General features: G+C 50.1%; 16 protein-coding genes across 16 annotated transcripts; 5 read left to right on the top strand and 11 right to left on the bottom strand.

Annotated features, from left to right (window-relative positions):
- Positions 1-68: 68 nt before the first annotated feature.
- On the bottom strand, positions 69-1,510 carry OGAPODRAFT_14076 (uncharacterized protein; the record flags this gene model as incomplete). Its single annotated transcript, XM_018353398.1, has 2 exons — positions 69-112; positions 181-1,510. The coding sequence occupies 2 exons, from the start codon at positions 1,508-1,510 to the stop codon at positions 69-71; spliced, it is 1,374 nt and encodes a 457-aa protein (XP_018210285.1).
- Positions 1,511-1,557: 47 nt separating this feature from the next.
- OGAPODRAFT_83217 (uncharacterized protein) lies at positions 1,558-3,345 on the bottom strand (the record flags this gene model as incomplete). The annotated part of the gene is made up of 1 exon (XM_018356684.1): positions 1,558-3,345. One exon carries the CDS (start codon positions 3,343-3,345, stop codon positions 2,254-2,256), a length of 1,092 nt encoding a protein of 363 aa, XP_018210283.1. The 3' UTR covers positions 1,558-2,253.
- OGAPODRAFT_9577 (uncharacterized protein) lies at positions 1,604-2,056 on the bottom strand (the record flags this gene model as incomplete). The annotated part of the gene is made up of 2 exons (XM_018357807.1): positions 1,604-1,752; positions 1,837-2,056. The coding sequence occupies 2 exons, from the start codon at positions 2,054-2,056 to the stop codon at positions 1,604-1,606; spliced, it is 369 nt and encodes a 122-aa protein (XP_018210284.1).
- A 358-nt stretch (positions 3,346-3,703) lies between the features above and the next one.
- OGAPODRAFT_95134 (uncharacterized protein) lies at positions 3,704-5,009 on the top strand (the record flags this gene model as incomplete). Its single annotated transcript, XM_018357689.1, has 2 exons — positions 3,704-4,895; positions 4,937-5,009. 2 exons carry the CDS (start codon positions 3,704-3,706, stop codon positions 4,960-4,962), a joined length of 1,218 nt encoding a protein of 405 aa, XP_018210282.1. The 3' UTR covers positions 4,963-5,009.
- On the bottom strand, positions 5,004-6,083 carry OGAPODRAFT_49884 (uncharacterized protein; the record flags this gene model as incomplete). The annotated part of the gene is made up of 1 exon (XM_018355643.1): positions 5,004-6,083. One exon carries the CDS (start codon positions 6,081-6,083, stop codon positions 5,004-5,006), a length of 1,080 nt encoding a protein of 359 aa, XP_018210281.1.
- A 265-nt stretch (positions 6,084-6,348) lies between these two features.
- On the bottom strand, positions 6,349-7,824 carry OGAPODRAFT_101924 (uncharacterized protein; the record flags this gene model as incomplete). Its single annotated transcript, XM_018353075.1, has 1 exon — positions 6,349-7,824. The coding sequence occupies one exon, from the start codon at positions 7,822-7,824 to the stop codon at positions 6,349-6,351; it is 1,476 nt and encodes a 491-aa protein (XP_018210280.1).
- Positions 7,825-8,096: 272 nt separating this feature from the next.
- OGAPODRAFT_95132 (uncharacterized protein) lies at positions 8,097-10,010 on the top strand (the record flags this gene model as incomplete). Its single annotated transcript, XM_018357688.1, has 1 exon — positions 8,097-10,010. The coding sequence occupies one exon, from the start codon at positions 8,097-8,099 to the stop codon at positions 10,008-10,010; it is 1,914 nt and encodes a 637-aa protein (XP_018210279.1).
- Positions 10,011-10,017: 7 nt separating this feature from the next.
- Positions 10,018-10,579, bottom strand: OGAPODRAFT_95131 (uncharacterized protein). Its single transcript, XM_018357687.1, has one exon. The coding sequence runs from the start codon at positions 10,554-10,556 to the stop codon at positions 10,185-10,187; it is 372 nt and encodes a 123-aa protein (XP_018210278.1). The 5' UTR covers positions 10,557-10,579; the 3' UTR covers positions 10,018-10,184.
- Positions 10,580-10,588: 9 nt separating this feature from the next.
- On the bottom strand, positions 10,589-11,749 carry OGAPODRAFT_17034 (uncharacterized protein). Its single transcript, XM_018354838.1, has one exon. It carries the CDS (start codon positions 11,695-11,697, stop codon positions 10,687-10,689), a length of 1,011 nt encoding a protein of 336 aa, XP_018210277.1. The 5' UTR covers positions 11,698-11,749; the 3' UTR covers positions 10,589-10,686.
- A 38-nt stretch (positions 11,750-11,787) lies between these two features.
- OGAPODRAFT_95129 (uncharacterized protein) lies at positions 11,788-13,203 on the bottom strand (the record flags this gene model as incomplete). The annotated part of the gene is made up of 1 exon (XM_018357686.1): positions 11,788-13,203. The coding sequence occupies one exon, from the start codon at positions 13,201-13,203 to the stop codon at positions 11,788-11,790; it is 1,416 nt and encodes a 471-aa protein (XP_018210276.1).
- A 758-nt stretch (positions 13,204-13,961) lies between these two features.
- Positions 13,962-15,580, top strand: OGAPODRAFT_101918 (uncharacterized protein; the record flags this gene model as incomplete). Its single annotated transcript, XM_018353074.1, has 1 exon — positions 13,962-15,580. The coding sequence occupies one exon, from the start codon at positions 13,962-13,964 to the stop codon at positions 15,540-15,542; it is 1,581 nt and encodes a 526-aa protein (XP_018210275.1). The 3' UTR covers positions 15,543-15,580.
- A 303-nt stretch (positions 15,581-15,883) lies between these two features.
- Positions 15,884-17,492, bottom strand: OGAPODRAFT_17033 (uncharacterized protein). Its single transcript, XM_018354837.1, has one exon. It carries the CDS (start codon positions 17,479-17,481, stop codon positions 15,928-15,930), a length of 1,554 nt encoding a protein of 517 aa, XP_018210274.1. The 5' UTR covers positions 17,482-17,492; the 3' UTR covers positions 15,884-15,927.
- A 40-nt stretch (positions 17,493-17,532) lies between these two features.
- On the bottom strand, positions 17,533-18,637 carry OGAPODRAFT_83212 (uncharacterized protein; the record flags this gene model as incomplete). The annotated part of the gene is made up of 2 exons (XM_018356683.1): positions 17,533-18,498; positions 18,539-18,637. 2 exons carry the CDS (start codon positions 18,635-18,637, stop codon positions 17,566-17,568), a joined length of 1,032 nt encoding a protein of 343 aa, XP_018210273.1. The 3' UTR covers positions 17,533-17,565.
- A 208-nt stretch (positions 18,638-18,845) lies between these two features.
- Positions 18,846-21,143, bottom strand: OGAPODRAFT_17032 (cobalamin-independent methionine synthase; the record flags this gene model as incomplete). The annotated part of the gene is made up of 1 exon (XM_018354836.1): positions 18,846-21,143. The coding sequence occupies one exon, from the start codon at positions 21,141-21,143 to the stop codon at positions 18,846-18,848; it is 2,298 nt and encodes a 765-aa protein (XP_018210272.1).
- Positions 21,144-21,462: 319 nt separating this feature from the next.
- Positions 21,463-22,795, top strand: OGAPODRAFT_95124 (uncharacterized protein; the record flags this gene model as incomplete). The annotated part of the gene is made up of 1 exon (XM_018357685.1): positions 21,463-22,795. One exon carries the CDS (start codon positions 21,463-21,465, stop codon positions 22,111-22,113), a length of 651 nt encoding a protein of 216 aa, XP_018210271.1. The 3' UTR covers positions 22,114-22,795.
- OGAPODRAFT_17031 (uncharacterized protein) lies at positions 21,553-22,795 on the top strand. The gene has a single exon (XM_018354835.1). It carries the CDS (start codon positions 22,174-22,176, stop codon positions 22,771-22,773), a length of 600 nt encoding a protein of 199 aa, XP_018210270.1. The 5' UTR covers positions 21,553-22,173; the 3' UTR covers positions 22,774-22,795.
- Positions 22,796-24,156: the final 1,361 nt, after the last annotated feature.

Genomic DNA, 24,156 nt, shown 5'->3' with positions numbered 1-24,156 from the left:
GAGCAGCCACGTTGGCCACCTCGATCAGCTCGTCCTTCATGTTTTCAAAGGCCGAAATGCTGGAAATCTCAATTCTGTTGCTTGCCGCAGCCTCCAGCATCCGCCGCGTGTGCTGTAAAAAATCGTAGTAGTAGGAGCCCAGCTCCCAGTGCGCTTTGTAGAATTTCAGAAAATTCAGACAGTACTGGTAGTACAGGTCTGCGTCGCGGAATGTGGGGTCGTAGGAGGGGAAGTTGTGCGCATAGATCAGCATAGACGCAGCGGTCAGGCCGCAGTAGCCGGAGTACGAGTTGCAAAACAGCTTCTTGCGTTTTTGCAGCTCGTCAAAAATGGTGGCTATCGTGCGACTGCAGTCAAAAACTGTGTGCGCGTTTTCTCTCCACCAGCCCTTGGGCGCGCCGCAAAGCTCCTTGGGCAGTGGATGCGGGCCCTTGGGACCTGTCTGGTCCAGCGGCACAAACGGAAAGTAATTGCGTCGAATCAGGATCTTGGATATTAAAATACCCAGATGCAGGTAGCAGAAAATCGTTCCTTCGCCTAGAGAGAAGTAGGCCTCCAGGTTGGACAGCGAAAACTTCTCCTTTGGCCCCAGCTGTGCTTCCAGTGACTCTATTCGCATGTTGAGACTGTGCCACTTGCTGGCCGGGTTCCACGGTGCCTCTCTGTAGTGGTTTCGGCCGCCCTTGAAAATCCACGTGTTGCTGTCTGTCCAAATATCCGTGGCGTACACAAATAAATAGAACAACTCCGACGTCTGGCTCAGGTTTATGTCGCTGAGGTACTTAGAAGGCCCCATGTGTCCAAAAAGAAGGTCCTTATTCGACACCGGAAGTCTGTACTTTGTCAGTCTAGCACGCCCATCCGTGTATCCTTCTCTCAGCGACAGACATGTCAGCTGGTAGGCCCAGATGCTGCGAATGTAGAGCTCCTGTTCGATTAGCGAGCTGCCCGCGTTCTTCTGTTTGGTAAGTGTCGTGTACACGCGGTCGGCAAAACCGCCAAACAGGTATCCCTTATTGGTTTTTCCGGTTTGCCAGTTGAGCAGCAGCCAAATCACGCTTGCCTGCAGTAGCACCAAGTAGTCCATACTGACTTTGTCGTCCAGTTTTTCGAGCAGCTTGGCCTCGAAAGCAGCAATGAACTCTGAGTTCTCGGGAGATTTTTCAAGAAATGGCGAGCTCAGAGCGCACAGACCGAGACACACCACCGGGTCGAGTAGCCGGAACAGATTGATGTTCGGGGGAAAGTACAGAAATACCAGTTCGGGATGGTTCTGCACAGTAATCTCAATACACGTATTCACCAGACTCTCCGACAGCTCCATTTTGCCGCTATCCATCATGAGCAGCACCGTGTTGGCCCGCTTGTACTTGCGAAACTCCTGCGTGGTGAACAGCCGGCACTCGTCGCGGCCTTTGCGTGTTTGGCAGTTTTGGCACGGTGCATGGCCATTGTGGATACACTTGATTTTTTTCAGCCGGCATCCAGCACAGGCTACTGTGACTCTCATGTGGAAGTACGTCGGAAATATTGGAAATTGATAAGCTTTTTTTATATCTGAGATAAGCATTTTTTTATAGGATCTATATAATATTTGACATGCTCAGTGCGATCGGTATGTGGGCACAATGACGGCCTCTGGAGTGACGTTGGTCTCACGTGTTGCGAACGCGTGGACAGTTAAGTCTACAGGCTCGACCGCCTCGAACGAGTTGTTGCCCATAAACTTATCTTCCAGCTCTGATCGCACTCCTCTGTGTGCACTGCGCCGGAAGCACCTCCACAACTCTTATAGTCGTGTCCAGCAGCTCTTTCCCCAAATTCCGCGGGAAGCACTTAATTGCAGCCTGGGGAGCACAATATATTGCACCCCCAGGATACGGTGCTCGGCGGGCGAGCCAACGTTGCGTTTGCACATGTCGGGAAGAACATCCTGCGTTAGTTTGATCAGACCCAGCACGTGAGTGTCCAGCATCGTCTGTACAGCGGCCGGATCAAGAGTTCCCACGAGATCCCTTCCAGAGCGACACCGGGGCTGGGAATCAGAAATGTCCATCGATTCGTCTCGCGGTAAATACTAGTCTAACATCGCCTTCTGCCTCGTCGGCAATCGCAAGTGACAAGCACGGTTTTCCCCTGACACTAGAGCGCATCAGTCTATTATATAGAAACAGATATATTCCAGCCACGAATTTTCACGTGGCTCATTTTAGAGCAGGTCGGCTAATATTCCCGAGTTTAGACACTTTGGCGCTACAGCACCCGGAGTTGGTCCTCGATGATGACCTTGATGCTGCCGTTTCTCGGGTCGCTCGAAAGCTTGATTGCCTCATCAGCCTTCTCAAGCGGGAACCTGTGCGTCACAAACTGCTGCACGTCGATTATGCCGTCGCTGATCAGTCTGATCACTGCAGGCCACGATTGGTGGTATCTGTTAATAAACTTCACGTCCACCTCCCCCAAAGACAGATGCATGAACGGAAAGTTGTTGATGATGTCTCTGCCGACGCCTATCACCATCAGCGTGCCGCCGCGTCTGACAATGTAGGCCCCAGTAACAATACTGCCCTCGACACCCGTGCACTCGAGCACTCTTGGCGGCGCGTCCTCCTCTGTTGGCCCGAAAAGTTTCCGAACACCAAGTGCGTTCTGCTGCGGGCTCAGTTTTGGATCAATCTGGTACGTTTTGACTCTTGGAACGAGTTTCTTTGCAAAAGCAAGACGTTCTGCCGAGAGATCGGAGATTGCGAGCGGAGCTGCTCCGCTCGCGTTTGCCAGAACCAGCGTGGCAAGTCCAATGGGGCCAGCTCCGCAGATCATGGCTCCGCGGCCTAGCTCGAGCTCTGCGCGCTCGATCCCATGGTACGCCACGCTGAGCGGCTCGCACAGAGCGCCTTCCTCAAACGTCATCCTGTCGGGAATCTTGAAAAGCGTGGCAGCCTTGGTCTTTCTGAACCGCTGCATGGTTCCGTGGCATGGATAGACGGACAAAAAGTCCACCTTCTCACACAGATTGTAGTCTCCTTGGATACACAAAAAGCATGTGCCGCACGGCATCTGCGGCTCGATGGCCACTCTATCGCCGACTTTCACGTTTGTCACGCCTTCCCCCACCTCAACGACCTCGCCGGCGGCTTCGTGGCCCAAAACACAGTTTCCAAGAACCTTGAGCTCGCCAATTTGTCCGTGCTTCCAAAAGTGGACGTCAGAACCACAAATACCGGTGGCCTTGATGTGGACAAGGGCCTCGCCTGCGCCAGGCCGCTCGACAGGAGCTTCCTTGATTTCGAGCGTGTGGTCCTTGGTGACCTGAAGAGATGGGTTGGGGATGCTGTTGTAAGTCATGGAGAGTAAGTGGTTCTATGGGAAGGGGACGGGAGGCCGATCTATATATGAGGGGACTGAAAAAAATCCGATTTGGGAAATATTTGGCGCACTTCCCCACACAGAAAATTGAAACGATACATGGGCTTAGACAAGAACCGCCGACGTGCATATAGGCGAGCGCGTTTACCTCCACCATTCTGCATGGCCCAAGTAAATATATATTGGAGCGTTGGCAGTGCTGTGGCTCCTTGACAGCGAGGCGCTTCAGGTTTTGGCCGTGTTATAGCCGTCGGCTTTAGGCCGGCGATAACCTGAGGCGGAAATATCGGGGCGTTGCAAATCCTTTAAAAATCGGGACGACTTTTTACTACTCTCTATGCCTCGTATCTTGATTATAGGAGGCTCCTTCGGGGGCCTTGGAGCCCTGAAAAGTATCATCAAGAAGGGACAGAATCTGACACAGCAGCTGGACGTCACGCTGGTGGAGCCAAAGCTCGGAATCCTCAATATTCTCGGTATCCCAAAGGCGGTGCTTGATCCCGAGTTTGCTGCCGAGTCGTTTGTTTCCTTTGAGCGCGCCAACGTGTACTGGGACACTTTCAGGCTGCAGGAGGGAATGCCTTTTGACACAAAAAAGGTGTTGAGAAGCGAAAACGGCGATAATCCGCACATTGGCATCTTTGGCGAGGAGCTTAAGTACAATCCGAACCTCAAATTGCATTTTATTCAGGGACACGTTAGTGAACTGAGTGATACGGTTGCCCGGGTGAAAATCCAGAAACTTGACAAGGGGCGACTGCCTGACAGGTATAAGCCTACAAACGAAGCGGAAGAGATCGCTGTTGATTTTGATGCTTGCATAATTGCTAGCGGACGCACAAGAAATTGGCCTTTGGATCCGCTGTCTTCGACCACTGAGGAGCTGAAGAAGGAAATGAGCGAGTCAGCGGACGAGATCAAACGCGCAAAGAAAACGGTCATAATTGGTGGTGGCGCTCTGGGCATCGAGCTTGCGGGAGAAATCAAGCATCAGTTCCCTGAAAAGGAGGTGACTCTGATTCACCCACACTCGACGCTGCCCCCAGAGCCGTTGATTGGTGAGAGGTTTAAAAGCCACACTTTGGAGTTTCTTCAAAAACTAGGCGTCGAGGTTCTTCTTAACACACGGATCAAGGCTGAACACGACGGCGGCGTACTGGAGACCACAGACGGGAGAACTCTCAGCGGCGACCTCATCTTCTGGTGCAACTACAAACGGAACAACGTGTCATTCCTGTCCAAGAACTTTCCTTCTGTGTTTTCAACCAACGGCGATATTCTTGTTACGCACCAGTTTGAAATGAAAAAAGACGACGGGAAGATCATCGACAACATTTTTGCAGTTGGTGATCTAGCAGATCTGCCGTTGGTGAAAACGGCCGGATGGGCCTTTAGACAGGGATGTCAGGCTGGAAATAATGCTACTGAACTAGTGCTCACGGGAAACAAGTCCAGTTATGAGACCATCAGCCAGGAGTTTCTCCATAAAGGAGGCATGCTTCTGGTTGTGGGTATGGATCAAAGCATATGTGAGGATTTTCAGGGGCAACTATTCGTTAATGACCCAGAGCATATCAAGATGTACAAGGACTATAGACTCAGTAGTATGTTTAGTACGTACGGACTAACGAAATAGACTAATATGGTTTTGCACCCGCCAGTTTAAGCAATTTGTCTGTCATGACGGGTTTTTCAAGAGGACCTGTTCTCTCGACGTTAGTGTGTGTCGGGTTGCGTACTGCCGTGAGGTCTGCGTGTGGCCAGTGTGTGGTGCCGCTAAAGTTCTCGAACAGCTCCTTTTTCTTGCTTAAAGCCTCCTCAGAAGCAAACTTGGCAGGAGTGAAGCACGAATAAATAACTGTCCGGACGGTGTTGCTTTTTTCGGTCGGCTCCATTCCCCAGTGGCATGTTCTGGAGTCCCACACCACCAAATCCCCAGCCTCACAGTTAACCTTCACCTCCTCGCATCCGTGGTCAAGAAACCACTGTAGCTGCTCGTCCGAGAGCTGATAGTAGTTAAATTCGTCCCAGTCCTCTTTCCTGATCTGAGTGCTGAAAAACTCGTTGAACAGGTTGTGGCTGCCTTTATAGACCACCAGGCCGCCATCTTCAGGGCCATGATCGCTCAGACTGATGATTCCCTGGACGCAATGGAGGCCTGCTTTATAGGGAGATTGGTCAAAGTGTGGCCAGGGAGACTTGCGTTGAGCATCTTTTCTATTAGGAAGTGTTACGTTGAGTCCATCGAACGATGCCAATAGTTGATCCGTGTTCCACAGCTTCTCAAACGCTCCTAATACTCCCGGCTCCATTCTGGCATCCCACATGAATTTTTCGTGAGTCACGCCGTAGCAGTTGTAGACATTAATGTTCACGTCAACGGGGGGAAGGTTCTCTTTCTTCCAGGTTTCAGGGTCAAGAAAATCCAGCCTGTCGTTTCCAAAGCTTTTCATCCATCCAAAAGCTTTCTGTTGGTATTCCCTAGCTTTCTGCTTAGGGATTGCTGCTTTTATCACCGCATAGCCGTCTCGGATGAGCTGGTCTCTCCAATCTCCGTGCGGATGAAGGTATAAAGTGGCAGAAGCTGCCTCAATAAGCTCATTAGGAACTGATTTCGTCTTGGTGACTACGATTCCCGGGGCGTCTTTGTAAGTGCGCACACTCTTCGTACTAGTAGGCTCCAGAGTAAGAGTGGTGACGGTTTCTGTAGCTGACATGGTGAAGAATTTAACTGCAGTTGCAATCACTTAAATAATTCGCTCGGAGATTCACCCGAAACAGATTTGGAATATTTGTAGATAAAATTTCGGGCTAGTCCGCGAAAAGATAAGATAAGCTTATCTGTAATCCGGGAGAACGAGGCAAACACGAAAAAACCTTCTTACACCAACAAAAGTACCATACTGGCTGGCCCGTTGTAATTAGCTAGACTATATACGTCAGCAAAGCTATAAACCTAGTAGCTGTAGCATTGTCATGGTGTTAGCTCTTTGCGGCAGCGAGAACTTCCACCTGGACGATGTCTTCGGGCACAAAAAAACTGTTGCCAAATTTGCCGTATGGCGCTGAAATAAAAAGATTTTCCACATCGTCCAGCTTGATTCCCTTCGTTTCAACACATATGAAGTACACAAGAGGGACAAACACGAGATCGATGCCCGCGTTGACAAAATAAAACTTGTAGGACATATTGCTCATTGCGATGGACAGAGTAAAGGTAGAAAGCAGACCAAGACAGCTGTTGGAAAGCGAATACCATGCCACTCCAGCAGCACGGTACTTAGTGGACCAGATCTCGGGCGAATGAAGGTAGTCTATTGGTGTAAATGTGAAAGAGTAAAACATCTGGAAAATAAACATCATTGCAACAGTTCCATACGGCGACACGCTCGAGCCATCCATGTATGTCTTCATCAGTGCACCCATTATGAAAAACGAAATCAACATTCCAAACAGTGACCCGATAGCCATTGGTTTCCTACCCAGCCGATCGAAAGAAAAGGAGCCAGCAATCGACCACACGAGACACCACACGGTAGACACAATGCCCACCTGTAGCTTTTGTTTTGTATCTGTGATTCCTGCCTGCCCCAGCAAAAGCGACTGGTAATATGAGCAAACAGACGATCCGCCAAACTCAATTATGGCTGACTGGATGAATAAAATAAGCATTCTCCGTCTTCCTGGGGCTGTAGCAAGAATCTCTCCCCAGACAATGAACTGGGAACGATTGTCCCCACTTTCTTCCATACCTTTTAGAACAATGTCCTCAACAACCTCACCATACGGAGTGGTGTTCTCGACAATGGCCAGAATTTCCCTTGCTTCTTCTTCGCGGCCTTTCAAGATCAGAAATCTAGGAGATTCCGGTGAAAACCAAACAAAAACAAAGGAGCAGAGCAAAGGGATGGACTGAACAACAGAAGGAAGTCTCCAACACCATGTGGACTGAATATCCATGGAGCCGTATGTCACTGCCGATGCAATCAAGGCTCCCAATAAGAAGTTGGTAAAAAATAGACCAGTGATCGTTGTTCTCCATTTACGCGGCGTCAACTCTGCAACCAGAACGCTGACCGAAACTGCTCCGATTCCAAACCCAAGCCCCAGAATTATTCTTCCAATCACAAACATTGCAACATTCTGTGCTGCAGACTGTAGAATGATTCCTAAGCTGACAATAAGCATGCTTCCGATAGCGCAGGGCCGCCGGCCAAAACGGTCTGCGAAATACTGCACACTAAGCACTGACACTATCTGACCTATCCACATGGACGCTGTGTTCAAGTTGGAGGTGGCATCTGTGATTCCAAAATAGTCCTTGTACATTGGCAGTGCATTCAAGGAAGACATCATGAGAGAATCATAGCCAAAAGCGGTTGGGAAACAAACGGCCATCAAGAGACTGACGGCAGTCAACGCGCCTTGGGACTTTGGTATTCTTCTACTAGTTGCCATGGTGATTGTTTTGGATGTTGCTGAGATTCGTGGCTACATTTATTGGCGGACAAAATCTGAAAGGTGTTTTCTTATCGAGCTTTAGATAAAGTCTCGGGTGAATTTCCGAAAAAATAGCGATACCGTCCGGGATCCACCGCTGCACTTTTCTTCTGTTGAGTTTCACCACCAAGGGAAAGCAACCGTGTGGTGTGTCTATGTTTGGCTTTTATTTGCTTGTATGAGAGCAAATAGAGTCAGAAATATTCCAACTTTGTGAGTGTCAAAATTTAATGAAAAATATCAGAATCAGCGAGCGTGCTCCGAAAACCTGTTTGCAGTGTTCTCGGCGGCATGTAAAATGCGACAAGCAGGTTCCGTGTTCTGAATGTGTGCGCCGTGGAATTAGCGATGCATGCATCCGCGAGCCAGTGGTTGTTCGCGGGAGACTGCTAAACGAGCCAACTATGCAACAACTGGCTTCGGCCAACGACGAGCTCACGAGAAAGCTGGATGAGGCAGCGAAGGAGATTCTGCACTTGAGAAAGAGGATCCGAAGGTCGCAAATCCCGCTGATTAGTGCACAGGGCCGGCGAAGGCACCCTGAAAAAGGTCACGTGTCCATCAACGACGGCGGAATAGAGTATATATCGAGGGGTCTTTCCAAGCGGGGGCCCGAAGCCGCCGACTTCAAGCTGTACCTGCAGGATCCCAGTCTATGGCCGGTCTCGAAACGCCGTCCCAACCATTGGACGCTCTTTTATGAGTCCACAAGCTACAGTTTCAAAAAGGAGCTAGTCAAACGCTTGATATCCAGCATCACTCGCGAGCTTTGTCTGGAAAAAGTCCACTTCTCACTATCTGCCTTGGGTTTCCTCTTCAACACTCTGGATGAGGCTCAATTCCAGTCTGAGCTTGAGTTCTGTCTTGCCCATAATGCCTCCATCTTTATTCTCGACGAGGAAGTTACAGAACACCCCGATCAATTTAACATGCGCAGAAAGCGGTTTGGCTGGTTCTCCGTACTGTACGCTTTGCTAGCCCTTGCTTTCTACGTGCACCAGGACACAACCGAGCACTACAGAATGCACCATCCAGACACCAACTTAGACAGAAGTCATGCCTGCTATCTTGCGTCTCTCGAGTGTATCCACCGCAGTGATTTCGTCGAAAACCCCAATCTCCATGTACTGCAGGCGTTCAGTATCCTACTAACGACGCTTCAAGGGTTTGGCAACACCGCAGTGGCGTATTCTCTGCTGAACGATATGATTGACACGGCATTGAGAATGGGCATTCCTAGCGATGAACAGTCCGTTTCGCGCCGTGTGTGGACCAGCTTGGTCATTGTGGATGCCCTTGAAGTGTACGGCCGGTCCAGCATCATCACTTCCGATCTGTGCTTGGATTCCATTGACCCCCAGTTCACCTCTTCGTCCTTCCAGCAAACACTCGCGCGCATCGCACTGATAAGAAAACGCTGCTCGTCCGTGGGCCATGCCGATGCTAAGCAGACGCTTTTGGCGGCCAACTCCGAGCTAATCGATCTTCTCACGGCAACCAAAGCTCTTCTGGATGTGCAAGACCTCCAAAGACCACCGGACGACCCCTACTGGGTACGTCGGCATGTTATACTGGACACTCTGTACGCGCAAATCGCGCATATCAACCAATCGCTAGCGAGCTACACCAGCAAGGATGAGTGGATGCTGAAGTACCGATCCACCTGTGTGTGCTACTCTCTACTGACGCTCGAGCTATTCATGTCTCAAGTGACGCTCCAGCATTACCGAATCTGGTCTCTTGTTCATCACGTTTTGACCTCATCGGTTTTTCTAATAGTTGATGTTCTTATGAACATCCAGCTGCAGCAGAACGATCAGCGTGTCATTTTGGTGGTCGAATGCCTCAAGTTCATAGATAATCTGGGCTACGACCATTTGGAGGATAGAGGAAGTGGGCTCATCAACGAACTACTAGCATGCATTACCTGCACTACCCCTGAAGGTGTGGTGACGTTTCAGAACATGAGCCACGACGAGATTCTGCGCTATGTGCGAGAATCAGGACGAGACCTTGGTGTCAGTGGAAATTCGGTGGTGAGCTTCAGAGACGGGCTACAGCGCGCGTCGGAAGATGAGATCGAGTCATGGGCCGAGTCGCTGTTCCAGTGGACCGAGTTCATTGACTGGCTGAACACATACTGATTGAAAAGCCGTATCTAGCTGTATTTTAGTATGCGTTTCGGACGGGTTTTCCAGTTTTTCGAATCAATCAAGCGCGCATATTTCCTAATTGGGAAATCCGATAGATCGATAAGTTTGCTACTATTTCGTCCAAAAGAAGAACCCGTCTAGGCACTCCGAAGCTGGCTATTATACTTACTCGTACACAGCAACACATTCCAGCTCAACCTTGAGCCTGGCGTCTGGGAATTTGACAACAACACACGATCTGGCTGGCTGGTGCTTGAAGTACTCCTTGTAGACGGCATTGACCGCTGGAGCATCAATCGGGTCGGCAATAAACAGCAGCACCTTCAGCACCTTGTCGAGCGACGAGCCAGAAGTCTTGAGCACCTTCTCCAGGGCCTCAATGGCGTACTTGGTCTGCACCGTAACGTCCTCAGGAACGGTGCCGTCTGGAGCGAAGCCAACGCTTCCAGAGGTGAACACATGGCCATTGCTCTTGTAAGCTGGCGACAGAATAGCGTTTGGAGCAGCTCCAACTTCTTCCCATGTAACTTTTTGCATTTTGGATGAGAAACTTTTTCCGCGAGCAAATTGCTTAATATCACTTTCGATAAGGCGCACCCCCGACACCTGCATACCGAGGCCGCAAGTGGAACGTCCGAGAGAGTGCTAATAAATTATCCCTATACACTTACAACGGATACTTGGCAAAGTACTGGGTCAACGTGTCGACAACCGACTTCTCTAGAGAGATGAAGTCGTAGCCCCCCAATGGCTCGACCACCGAGGAGACGTCGAATTTGATCTCTTTCTTTGGCAGGTCGTCCAGGTCAAGCACTTTGTCGGCATACTGGGGGAAGTTCTTCTTGATGATGGCAGCCACCTCGCCAGGATAGAAGTTGGACGAAGCAATGAAGTTTCTCTGGTTTCTGATGGCCTCTTTCTCCAGAGGGAGCACGTGGAACTCGGCAACATCTCTGACATCGACGGCCAACGAGCTGATCTTGGTGGCTGTTCCATTCTTGTCGGTCAGTTTCGCAATGTCCACAATGTACTGGTTCGAGGTGTTGAGCGTCTCGTTGACGGCAACATCAAACAGCTGAGGACCCAGCACAAGAGGCGGGTTGACAGTGGAAAGACTGAATCCCGGTTTTTCATCCTCGAGGAATTTTCTTGCCGCCTTTTCAGCAGAGATCTTGGACACAACGTACGCAGCAGTCTCACTGTCGACGTTGTCCCAGGTCATTGGATTCCACGAGTCCTTGGTGTGAACGTGGGTGTACAGCTCGTCGCCGACCTTTTTCACCGCAGCAAACGAGGACGTGACCACAAAGTGGGTGACCTGAGGGGCGTACTTCTTGGTGGCTTTGAGGATGTTGAGCGTGCCATTGACGGCAGGAGTCAAGTACGCCTCTTCAAAGGGCTTGTTCAGGCCGTAAGAAAAAGGTGAGGCTGTGTGCAGCACCTTGGTGATCTCCGGATGAGCCTGGAGCACGTGATCAAAAGCATCGTCTGCGCCAATGTCCGGCACAATCTCAAACGACAGCTTGCCGTCAGGGTATTTCTTCTTGAACTCTGCGAGGAAGGGAGCGAATCTCTCCTCTGATCTGGCCGTGCCAATCACAGTGTATCCTCTGGCAAGCAATTTATCCACAACGTGAAGGGCAATGAAACCTGTGGCTCCTGTGACAAGAACAGACATTTTCACTTTTTTTTCCAGGCCGCGAGGCCTATTTATATGATAAGAAAAACGGCTATTTCCAAAAACGAACAAGTGTAGCAATTACTAATACTACAAATACTCTTTCTCAATCTCAAAGAAGCTCTCGGCGATAACCTTGACAATGAAGTCTGCATCCTCCTTAGAGTAGCCAAAGGCCGGAGCCATCGTAATGTGGGTGCCGTGCTGCACAAGCTTGCCGTCCACGTACTCGTAGCCATTGCACCCGTTGATGCACATAAAGTGTGCCGACCGAGCAAAAGTTTTCTCCTGCAGCACCTTGGCCATGTCCTTTTCAGGCGGGAAGGACTCCTTGGTTTCCTTATTTTTGACAAGCTCCACAGAAATGAAGTTTCCGGCACCTCTCACGTCGCCAGCCACCATGCAGTCCTTGAGCGCTGCCTTGAGCGCCGCCTTGGTGTACGAGCCGACTTCTCTGACGTTTTCGATCAGATTGTCTCTGTAGATTTTTCTCTGCACAGCCAGACCAACAATACAGTTCAGATAGTGCGAGTGGTAGGTTTGGTAGCCCATGACCATGCCGGACCCCTCCTTAATGGCATTGACAATCTTGGGCGAAACCATGACGCCCGACAACGGAACAATTCCCGCGCCGATGGTCTTTCCAAATGTCAACAGGTCAGGCCCGCCCGTGGTGAGTCCGAATTCGGGGTCCATGAAGGTGTATGGGTAGCCGCATCTGCCCAGACCGCACATGACCTCGTCCAAGATCAGCAAAGCGCCGTATTTTTCGCAAATAGCTTTGGCTCCGTCCAGATAGCCCTTTGGTGGGACGCTATTACCGATCGAGGAGCCGCTCACGGTCTCCATAAACACACCGGCAACCTTCTCTGGCCCGTTATCGATAAAAGTCTGCTCCAGGTTGTCCAGCAACATTTTACAGTACTCTTCCTCGGACATGCCTGGTTTCATGTCTCTGTACGGCATGAGTCTAGAGATCTTAGGGACTTGGTCGTCAGAAAGCAGCATTTTCTTTAGTAGCGGCTTCATTGGATTGTCTCCAATAGAAAGCGCGCCAACCAGGTAGCCGTGGTAGGCGTTGGTTCTGGAGATAAATTTGTACCTCTCCTTATCGCCCTTTTCGATATGGTACTGAACAGCGTACCTCATTGCCTGTTCGTTGGCCTCCGATCCGGAACAAACAAACATGGCCGAGCTAAAGCAGCCCTCCGACTTGGAGCACATAAACTCCGCAAGGTCCTCGGCAGCCGTGTTGGAGAAGGCCGCGCAGAAAGTGTACGCAGACTGCTTGGCAAAGTCGTTCATTTGAGACAGAATTTCAGTGTCTCCGTGCTTCAAAGAGCACACAGCAGCCCCAGAGACCGCATCGTAGATCTCTCTTTTCTCTCCAGTTTTAGGATTCTGAAGAATAAGCCATTGGCCGTCTTTGGCCGTGCCAACACACTCCAGTTGTCTGTCAGAGACTTTAGCTTGGAAAAGATAGTGGTGGTTTTTGTCAACAGTCATGATTGCATCCAACCTGGATCTATTGGTCCTTTTATACTGTTGCCACTGCCAAATTAGGCCAGCAAACGTTATCCTTGCATACCTGATCAGAAATTTGATTTTTTTGGCTGCTTGATCCGGTACAACCTTCTCTCGCCTTGGGAATTGGCGTAGCAGGGCCTTGCAAGCTACTCCCCACTCATACCTTGCCTCAGTAACAGCTTGCTACACCGCTACTAGAGCTTTTACGAGACTACCAGCAGGTCCACCAATCTTATCTGTCGCGAATGATTCCCGAATGAAAAAATATATTGCGATCATTGCCAATCTGTGACAAGTGCCGATCCAGATTAGGCAGTTTCTACGACCGCGGTATGATACCTATTTGGTTCTGGGGTGCACAGGAGTGGACCCCTTGGTGTGGCTACTGGAAACATAGAGTACGTAGAGACGCCAGCTGTGCTTTTCATGGGCTCTCCGTCTCGTGCTCGCGAAAAACCAGGACTTTTGAGCTCTTGTGTCATGTGACCTCGTGTCACGTGCACTCGTTATCTCTTATCGCTCCTTGCGTCTACATGGTACCCGTTGAGAGGAGGCTTAGGGTGCCACGAAAGACGATCTGGCAATACTGCCCCATCAACGAAGAAGTGGGTATCTGGTTCGTCACTACTCCACGCACAATTCCTCTGGGTGGCCGTCCGAAATATTCCTCGTGTGTTACAGAAAGTCTGCCGCTTCTGCGATTTGTTTTTGTCTTTGCAGCCAAAATATTTATTCTCATGAAAACGCAAGTCCGTGTATCTACGCAGACCGTGGAGCCTGCAGCTGTCCCGCTGGTTACAAGACTCTTCTATGCGCAGAGATACATAGAAAAACAGTATCAGGAGGTGAAAAATGAGGCCCATCTGCGATGGTGGAACCAGTGGATCTACCGCACCCTCAAGATCGAGTCTCTCGAACCCGCTAGTGAATACACGACCTGGAAAGACGACAGTCTTGCCGAGCGCAACTCGCACTGGCTAGCGTGTGCCGGGCTCCTCACGACAGAAATTATGGGAGCCATGTTGGTTCCCCAGAGCATGTCGTATTTAGGCTACGTTCCAGGAAACATCATGCTATTTGTATTTTTCGGCTTTGCGCTTGTGGCAGGAGGACTGGTATGGTGGCTGTTTATACTGTTCGACTCTCCTGAGTATCCTATACGCACGTTTGCGGACATTGCCGAGCTGCTTGGAGGCAGGACATGGAGACACCTTCTAGTTTTCTTACAGGTTGTGGCTATGATATTGACCTCCGCTACCATCATCATTGGGGCGGCAGAGGGACTGGAGATTATGCGGGACCAACGCGTGTGTTTTTGCGGACTAGTTGTGCTTCTTTGTGGTGTGCAGGCAATAATCGGCCATTTGAAGCAGCTCAAACAGCTAGGCAATCTATGCGTGTGGATATCCGTTATCAACTATATATGTCTGTTTGCGCAGCTGGGTTTTTTCAAGGAACCCAACTGGGACAACGCAAAGGCCGTTCTGGGCTTGGACCGCGGCGAGGTCCACAGCTACGCTGTGGCTCCGCAAGATTTCGTGTCTCGACTCGTTTCTGTGACGAGTCTGTCGTACGTTTTTGCAGGGTTGCTAGTTTTCCCGGAAATTCTAGCTGAAATGAGAAGGCCGTGGGATTTTTGGAAGAGCATGCTGCTGGCACAGGTGTGCATCCTGGCGACGTATCTGCTGTACGGGAACTTTGTGTACGCGAGACAGGGCCAGTTTTCGAACTCGCCGGCTGCACTAGGCATCGCGAACATTGCAGCTCTGCGCGGCTTTGGATTTGTCACATTCGTCACCGGTTTTGTCCAGGCCACCTTCTACGGCCATTTGTCGGCCAAAGTGGTGTACAAAAACTACCTCCCAGAGATCTTCAAAAACCTCCGGTTCAATTCGGTCCGTGGCACGCTGCTCTGGTCGGCCACAACGTGTCTGGTCTGGATCGTCATTTTCCTGATCAGTGCAGGTGTTCCAAACGTGATGGCTGTGGCAGCGTTCACGTCTGCGCTGACAATGATCCCACTCACATACATGTTCCCGTACCTCTTCAACGTGTGGGCCCTCTGTGTGAAAACCAACGCCGAAAACATAATTTGCTATGATGCAGTTGCTATGAAAACCGAAGGGTACGAACATAAACCGAAAAAATACATTAAGGCAGGAATCAGAGCCCATAAGCGCCATTCGGGCGTCTTTCTATCTATTCTCGCCCTGGCAAGTGTCTTTGCCGTCATGGGGATTGCGGGATCCATTGGATACATGGTGTATGTTTTTGCGAATACGTCGGCCGAAAGTTTCAGCTGCAAGTCGCCCATCTAGTTACACTATAATACAGCAAGACGAAACGCGCTCTTTAGACTCTTGTAGATCTGTTGTTTTGTCTGTGCTGCTCTGCATAGCCCCATGGAACCGTTTTCGCTGCTCGCTGGTCATGCTGTCTTTGTGCGCTTCGAGCTTGGAGATAAGCTCGTTGATATTGGAGTTTGTCACATCCAGCTGATTTTGGTACTTCTGCTCCGTCTTGCTGGCCAGAAATTCGTGCCGCTGTCGTAAAAGTTCAAGATCGGCAAGATCGAGGTCGATCTGTAGTTAGTATGCGCAGGATCTGGACACCTACCTGTTCCAGACTCATACAAAATTTGTAAAGTTTATTTTATTTCACTTCATTTTATTTTATTCTACACTTATTTCACGTCTGTTTCATTTATATGCTCCCCACTTTTTCGGCCCATAACCGCTCCGCCTCCACAATTGTGTTGTTGTTGGCCATCATCTTGTTCATCGTCTCGATGTACTCCTCGTAGGGGTCCGAATCGTACACGATACCCCCGCCGGCCTGTAGATACGCCACGCCGTTCTTCACCACCATTGTCCGCAAGGCAATGCACGTGTCCATGGTTTTTCCGTCGTAAGACCAGTGGCCAACGGCTCCGGCATATACTCCACGCTTTTCGCGCTCCAGCTCTCCGATCAGCTCCATTGCACGCACCTTGGGAGCTCCGGAGACCGTGCCGGCCGGGAAAATCGACCGGAACGCGTCGAACCTGGTCTTGTCACTTCTCAAAGTGCCGCTCACCTGCGAAACAAGATGCATCACATGCGAGAACCTCTCGACATTCAGCAGACGGTCAACGGTTGTTGACTGCGGCTGGCACACTCTGTTGACGTCGTTTCTAGCCAAATCGACCAGCATCACGTGCTCTGCGCGGTCTTTGAGCGACGATTTCAGAATATGAGCCAGCTCGTCGTCTTCCTCTCTCGTCTTGCCCCTGCGAATTGTTCCAGCAATAGGATGTGTCACCACGCGATCCTTGTTGTCACTCTTGACCAGCAGCTCTGGCGACGCTCCAACAATCTGGAAGTCGAGATAGTCGATGTAAAACATGTACGGAGACGGATTCACCGTTCTCAAGTGTCTGTAGATATTGAATGGGTGCAGAGAAGTAGGACGGGCAACTCTCTGCGAGGGAACTGCCTGAATGATGTCTCCTTTCAAAATGTGCTCCTTCAGCTTCCTAACAAACCCTTCGTAGCCGCTTTGGCCGATGTTCGACGTGAAAGTCTGGTTTTCCACTATTTTTGGCTGCTCCGGGTAGATCAATGGGTCTTCAGGAGCCGTGACCACCTGCTTGATCTTCTGGATCTGCTCAACGGCCTGAGCGTGTTTCCGCTCGATATCATCCTTGGTGTCGTTGTCACTGATCGTCACGTTGCTGATAACCTGGAACCGCTGGAAAACGTTGTCAAATGCGACGATCGAGTCAAACAGCATCAACGCGGCCTCTGGAAGCTCCAAAACGTCTTTCAGGTCTCGCTTGGTTCTAGGCTCGAAATACTTGATGCAGTCGTATGAGACATAGCCAATCGCTCCCCCACTTAGCTTCGGCACACCAGGAAGCTGCGCCTGGCGAATGTTTTTAAGTTCCTGCTCCAGAAATATAAGTGGATCCGCTTCGTTTCCGTGCAACGGCCCTGTGGTGATGATCTTCCGTGGTTTGGTGCCCATAAATGAGTAGCGGTCAATTTGATCACCGTTCTTCGCACTTTCAAACAGAAACGAGGGACTCCTCTCCGCATTTTTGTCCCCAGGACGAGTCAACTTCAAATAAGCGAGATGAGGAGTCAGATACTCGGCCGAAAAATACGAATGGATCGGGTACATGTTCGGCCGCTCAGCGGCAGCATATTTCTCTCTGTCCGCCTCTATGATGGCATATAAATCGTCAAATGACGGCTGGACAACAGACTGGCTGATCATTGTGCAAGGCCGGTTTTTTCAATCTGTTGACTAATTTTACAAATTTTTTCCACGTCTTCGGGCTGTGCTATATATATTTTAGAGCTACTTCCATCTTTGCACCACAACAGAGTTGATCAATCCAGCTTCCTTGATCGTTTTCGAGTCCTGTTCGATGACCTTCATTGGGAAGGCAAAGGCCAGATTCCAGTCTCGCGAGGATTCGGTGTGGGAGCTCACAAAGTCGAAGACAGCGCTGACACTGTCGTTAGAGTCGAACATGTGGATCAGACGTGTTCCATCCGCCATTCTGATCTGCACCCTGGCATCTCCAGATCCAATATCCTCCACAGGCGGCTCTTCCTTCTTCTGGACCGTTTCTGCAATGACTGGTTCCGGTATCCGCTCGCCAGGAACAGGAGAACCCAGACGCTGGCCGCGGCCAGTAAACCCGCCTTGCTTTGGCTTCGGTGGGGTGTACGATTCGTCCATCTTCTTAATCACGGTGACGTCAACATCCTGAAACATTTCCACGTTCAAAAGACTCAATGGAGCACGTCCAGAGTTCAGTTGTCTTAAATACTCAGCGTTTTCGGGGTCGTCGTACCTGTAAAGCTTGCCGTCGCCCACCTGGAATCCTTCCTTCCAGAAAGTGATGGTTCTAGTAACCTTTTCAGGCACTCTATAGCCTTTTTGCTTGGCATCCTCAATGACCTGTGACTCGACAGCCTTATCCACTGATCCGAGTTTGTATCCTGTTCCCACAAATTTGCTCTTCTTGGACTCAATTGGACGCCTACGGTCTGGTTCGCTTCCCTCCCGCTCGGCCTTCTTGATCAATTGTTCCACAAGACCCAAGGGGTTCTTATCAGGGTTTTCCACTTCCAGCCCCGATCTCTCTCCACCAGTGAACAAATTGGTGTTTTCGTCGTCTTCGTCTTGGGTCTTTATATCTGAAAATGATTTAATTTGCGGTCCTGGGTCCCGTTTAGGCTCTGGTTCTGAGGTGGCATGAAGATAGTACTGGTTGATTGATTCCTGATTGTTAGCCCTGTAGAACAGTGAACTCCCCACTTACCTCTAGGTCATTGTTGTTTTGAGACAGAAAGTGTCTGGCAACAGTTTCTGGAGCACCAGTGAGCTCTCTAAACTTATTCACGAATTGGTCCTCCGACATTTTTTGCCACAAATTAAATAAGCTTAGAAAAATATTTATTTTTACTGATCTCTCGTTTCTAAAACAATCGATGTTGAAATCCCATTTATACCAAACTAACTAAAACCAGTGTACAAATAAAGATGTGAAGTCATAATCATTAGGTGCTCATCAAACATTGATGTTGAATAAATGTATGCGGTAGCAGCAGACTCCTAAGCCAGCAAACTTAGTACTTTTCTCTGAAGACTTTGGCGGCCTCCACCATGTTGGTCAAAGAAGCTCTGGTCTCTTCCCATCCTCTGGTCTTCAAACCACAGTCTGGGTTAACCCAGAACTTGTCGGCTGGGTACACCTTCATGATTTCACCAATTCTGGCCACAAACTCCTCCTTGGATGGAATTCTTGGCGAGTGGATGTCGAACAGTCCAAGACCAATGTGGTTTGGATAGTTGGAGAACTCCTGGATGTACTTAGGATCGTCCTTCTTAGAGAACTCAATGGAGACAACGTCGGCGTCCAAGGCTTTGATGTGGTTAGGGTCAAGGTCGGAGTAGCAGAAGTGAGAGTGGATTTGAGTGTCGTCTCTGACACCAGAGGTGGCGACTCTGAAAGACTCAGCAGCCCACTCCAGGTAGTCGGATCTCTCCTTACCGGCTCTCAGTGGCAGTCCCTCTCTGATGGCTGGCTCGTCGACCTGGATGACGGTAACACCAGCGGCTTCGAGGTCGTTGACCTCGTCTCTCAGAGCAAGAGACAGTTGCAAAGATTGCACCTTTTGGGAAACATCGTTTCTTGGGAAAGACCATCTCAGACAGGTGACTGGACCGGTCAACATACCCTTCATTGGTTTTTTGGTCAAAGATTGGGCATAGACACTTTCTTTAACGGACATGGCCTTTGGTCTAGACACGTCTCCGACAATGATAGGTGGTCTGACGTATCTAGAACCATAGGATTGCACCCAACCGTTGGTGGTGAAAGCGTAACCCTTCAATTGCTCACCAAAGTACTGAACCATATCGTTTCTCTCTGGCTCACCATGGACGAGAACATCCAGTCCGACCTCCTCTTGGAATCTGACGACCTTCTCAATCTCAGAGTTGATGAATTGCTCGTACTGCTCAGCAGTGATCTCACCCTTGACAAACTTGTTTCTATTAATTCTAATGTCCTTGGTCTGTGGGAAAGAACCGATGGTTGTGGTTGGGAACAGAGGCAGGTTGTACTTGGCTTTCTGTTGGGCAAGTCTCTCTGGGAATGGAGACTTTCTGGTGGACAGGGACTTGTCGATCTTGGCCAATCTGGCCTTAACGGCCTCGTCGTTGGTCAAGTCAGATTCCTTTCTGCTCTTGATAGCAGCAGCATTAGCCTCCAGAGCGGCAGAAACGTCTTCACCAGAAACGGCCTTGGCGATGGTGACAACCTCGGCCAATTTTTGGGTAGCGAAAGAGAACCAGTTCTTAATCTCGGCATCAAGCTTCTTCTCGTTCTCCAGATCCACTGGAGTGTGCAGCAGAGAGGAGGAGGTAGAAACGACAACGTTGTCAGCGCCCAGCTTCTCGATGGCCTTCTTGACGAACTCAATGGATTGAGCATAGTCGTTCTTCCAGATGTTTCTTCCGTCAACGATACCAACGGACAGAGTCTGTTTGTCGGAAATGAGAGCAAGTGCATCGTCCAACTGCTCTGGGCATCTGACAAAATCGAAATGGAAACCGGCAACCGGCAGGCCCTTGATAGCAGGCAGGTTTGGTCTGACATCACCGAAATAGGTGGTCAAGATGAGCTTTGGAAGACCTTCAGCCTTGGCCAGGGTCTCGTAGGCGGTCTTGAATGCGGCTTGGACCTCTTCTGGCAAGTCCAAAACGAGGGTTGGCTCGTCGATCTGGACCTCCTTGGCGCCTGCTTCAGCAAGCTTCTTCAAGATCTCGGTGTAGACTGGCAAGATCTTCTCGAGCAGAGAGATTGGCTTCAAGTCAAGAGAGTCCTTGTCTGGCTTACCCAAGTACAAGTAGGAAACAGGACCAACAAGAACAGGTCTGGTCTCAATGCCAAGAGCCTTGGCCTCCAGGTACTCGTCAACTGGCTTCTGACCATTCAACTTGAACTCTGTGGAGTGGGAGAATGTTGGTCTGACATAGTGGTAGTTGGAGTCAAACCACTTGACCATCTCCAAAGCTGTCACGTCGACTGCCTTGGTAGTCTCGGTAGCCTTTCTCTGCAGACCTCTACCCATGGCGAACAAGACGTCCAATTGAGGAAGATCGAACTTGGTGTATCTTTCTGGGATCACATTAAACAAAACGGACAGATCCAGAACCTGGTCGTAGAAAGAGAAGTCGTTGGAAGGAATGATGTCGACACCAGCTTCCTTCTGCAACTTCCAGTTCTTTTCTCTGATCTCCTTACCAACAGCAAGAAGTTGATCAGCACCGATCTTGCCTGCCCAGTAGGCCTCAGTGTTCTTCTTGAGCTCTCTGAAAGCTCCGATTCTTGGGAATCCCAAAACGCTAGACTCAACCATTTTCTATTAATATGAGTTGATTATTATACGAGGAATGTGGGTTTTATATATTGGTTTTCATTGTCCAACAAATGAAAAATTTTTCCTTCCCGATTCGGAAATTCCTGGTGGACGGGTGTGCAAATGATTCTGCCATTCTACCCGTACATTGCGGCGACGTTGGGGATGAGTAGCCTGAGACAATAAACAGGTGGCCTGCATAGTGTGGCTGCAATTGTCCTTATACACCAACAATTTGGTAGCACATGGGCCGGCATGTGTTTTTTTCATGTGACCAGGCCGGGTAAGAAAATACAAAAAAATATACTTTTATACAGAAATGAGCACTGATATCGAGCGCGAGCTCAAGCGCGAGGAAACCGAGCTAGCAAGAGTACGTGTGTTTCTTTCTACCACCACTAACCGCCAGGATAAGGAAATAGACCGCATTCTGCGCGAATGCAAGCTGGATCACTACTCCGTGCTAGGGGTGCAGCCGGGCATTTCCGTCGCTGACGTCTCTAAGCTGTACCGCAAAAAGTCGCTACTGATCCATCCGGACAAGACGCGTCATCCACGTGCCGTGGAAGCGTTTGATCTGCTTAATAAAGCCTCGAACGCGCTCCAGGACGACAAGGAGCGCAAACGCCTAGACCAGATGTGGACCGATGCGCGCAAGGTACTCATCAAGGAGAACGGCTGGAGTATTGACGATGAGCGGCTGACGACGGCCGAGTTTTTGGAGTCATGGAGGGCGAAGGTGCGCGAATTGCTGATCGAGGAGGAATTCATACGGCGAGTGGAGCTGAAAAAGCAGCAGAACGAGGAATTGAAGAAGCGGAAGGAAAGAGACGCCGAGTTGGAGCAGCGCCAGGAAGAGAAGCGGCTTCGCGACGCGTGGGAGAGCAAACGTGACGAAAGAGTGACGAGCTGGCGCAAATTCTCTGATAAGAACGAGAAGAAGAAGAGGAAGAAGAGCGTGTTGGTGTAAGGAGGGGCTGGGAAAAAAAAAAAATTCAAATATCAATTTTCCAAGATCAATAGTTCATCCATGCCACATCTCTTCCAGTATCTGACCGTCGCGACCATCTCGCTCGTGACAGGATGCTGCATAGGAGCACTGATTGCTCCTGTTTATGGGCCGTCGCCTGTGTCGTCGCCTTTCCAAAGCTTACTTAGCACCGCTGGCAGTTCAGAGACCCCGTCTTCAGCAGAGGGCCTGAGCGACGACGAGGACCAGGACGGTGTAGCCATTGACTCGCGGCCGCTGAACGAGATCCCGGGGGAATGTCGCATGGCCCTGGTGATTCGGGCTGATTTGGGCATGCAAAAGGGCAAGATTGCTGCCCAGTGCGCGCATGCTGCCGTTGCCTGCTACCGGCTCATGTCCGAGCCGGGCTCGGAGGCCCAGAACCTGCCGCTTCTGCAGCGCTGGAACAACCGCGGGCAGGCTAAAATCACGCTCAAATGCTCCGGCATGGACGAGATGGACACTCTTTTCGCCAAGGCCATGAGTCTGAACGTGAATGCGTACATTGTTCACGACGCTGGCCGAACGCAAGTCGAGCCCGGCTCGGCAACTGTGCTGGGGCTGGGACCGGCGCCGAAGCCCGTGCTAGACCTCATCACAGGGGACCTAAAATTATATTAGATGCATTAATGACTAGTTTATTTCATGACAATTCTATCGCTGTAAGGGTCCAGCTCCAGGATCTGCGAACACAGGATTCTGTCACCCACCATGAGTCTCTGGTCTGCGTCGACCTGGATTTTCACATTCACGTTCAGATCGTGACAGAAACCCTGAACAATGCTGGAGACCTGTGGTTCTGTGATGATGCACCTGAACATGCTAAATTCGTCCTCCAGTCGGCTCTCCAGCTCGCTGAGGACGCGGTACCGATGTAGTCGTCTGCGCATTTGCAACAGTGACTCGGAGTTTCCAAGAAAACGAAACAGAAGCTTTTCCATGTTCCATAGTCTCCGTCCCTGAAGATGATTCATCAACTGGGCGTTGTTGACGTATGACTCCAAATACGCCGGCGAAAAAAAACATGCATGCGCCTTGGCACCCAGAGGAGCATATGCGGAGTTTCGTGGGCTCAGAACCTGCACCCGGAACCCATCCAGGTACCGCAGAGCACATACCACGTCCGTCGCGGAAACGACTCCCCTGTTGTAGGCCCTGCCGATGTCGGCAAACGACTGATAGGAATTTGCGTTCTGGCTGAAAAGATTGAAGAAGCCGGAGTATGAGCGGCTATCTTCGGATTCGACGGTCAGCTTGGGACTCACACGGCCGATGACTGGAATTTTTTTTTCCAGACAGTACTGGGAAAGCAGCTCTTCGCAAAAAAATATGCAATTTCTCACGTACCATTCGCTAGTCTCTTGAGCCTGGTTTTCGCTCTTGAGATAGCCTTTCTCCATGCGCAGTTTTTCCTTGTGCTTGAGCAAAAAATAAAGCCGCTGAGTTGCGTCCTTCATCTCGATGTCCATTTTGCTGAACAGGCTGAAAGCAGCAGAGGGATAGTTCGGCACCATGTCCGTGTAACCGTCGATGTACTCGTAGCCAATTTCGATTTCGGGCTTTTCCACTGTTTCGATCTTGTACATGTCATATTTGAAAGAAACTCGCAGGGCTTTTTGGTTGCGGACGGATTTTTTGAACTTGGAGTAGAATGGAGCATAGTTGATGTTTTGCGAAAACATTATTGGAAACTCGCACATTTGGTCATTAATGTCCTGCGTCGCCACAGGGAGGTAGAAACTGAACGTGGTGCTACTGATGGAGTCGTCTTCTGAGGAAAAAAGAAGTCCATCGGCCAGTCTATACTTGATTTGGCTGTTCGTTCTCTCTGGATTTTTCACCCTACGATCGGACTTGATTTTCGCGGGCAGTTTCAGCTGGTCTTCCGAAAAAACGCCTGCATTGTTGGGAAGACCATAGATACCTGAGGAGAGCACTGGATTCCATTTTGGCGGACACAGCTCGGACACGATAAGCATTTCATAGAGCTCTCGGGGTTTCATG

This window comes from Ogataea polymorpha (genome assembly GCF_001664045.1).
Source record: "Ogataea polymorpha strain NCYC 495 leu1.1 chromosome Unknown OGAPOscaffold_5, whole genome shotgun sequence".
NCBI lineage: Eukaryota > Fungi > Ascomycota > Pichiomycetes > Pichiales > Pichiaceae > Ogataea > Ogataea polymorpha.
Note: the sequence above shows the minus strand (reverse complement) of the source record. Positions and strands in the feature narration are given on the sequence as shown.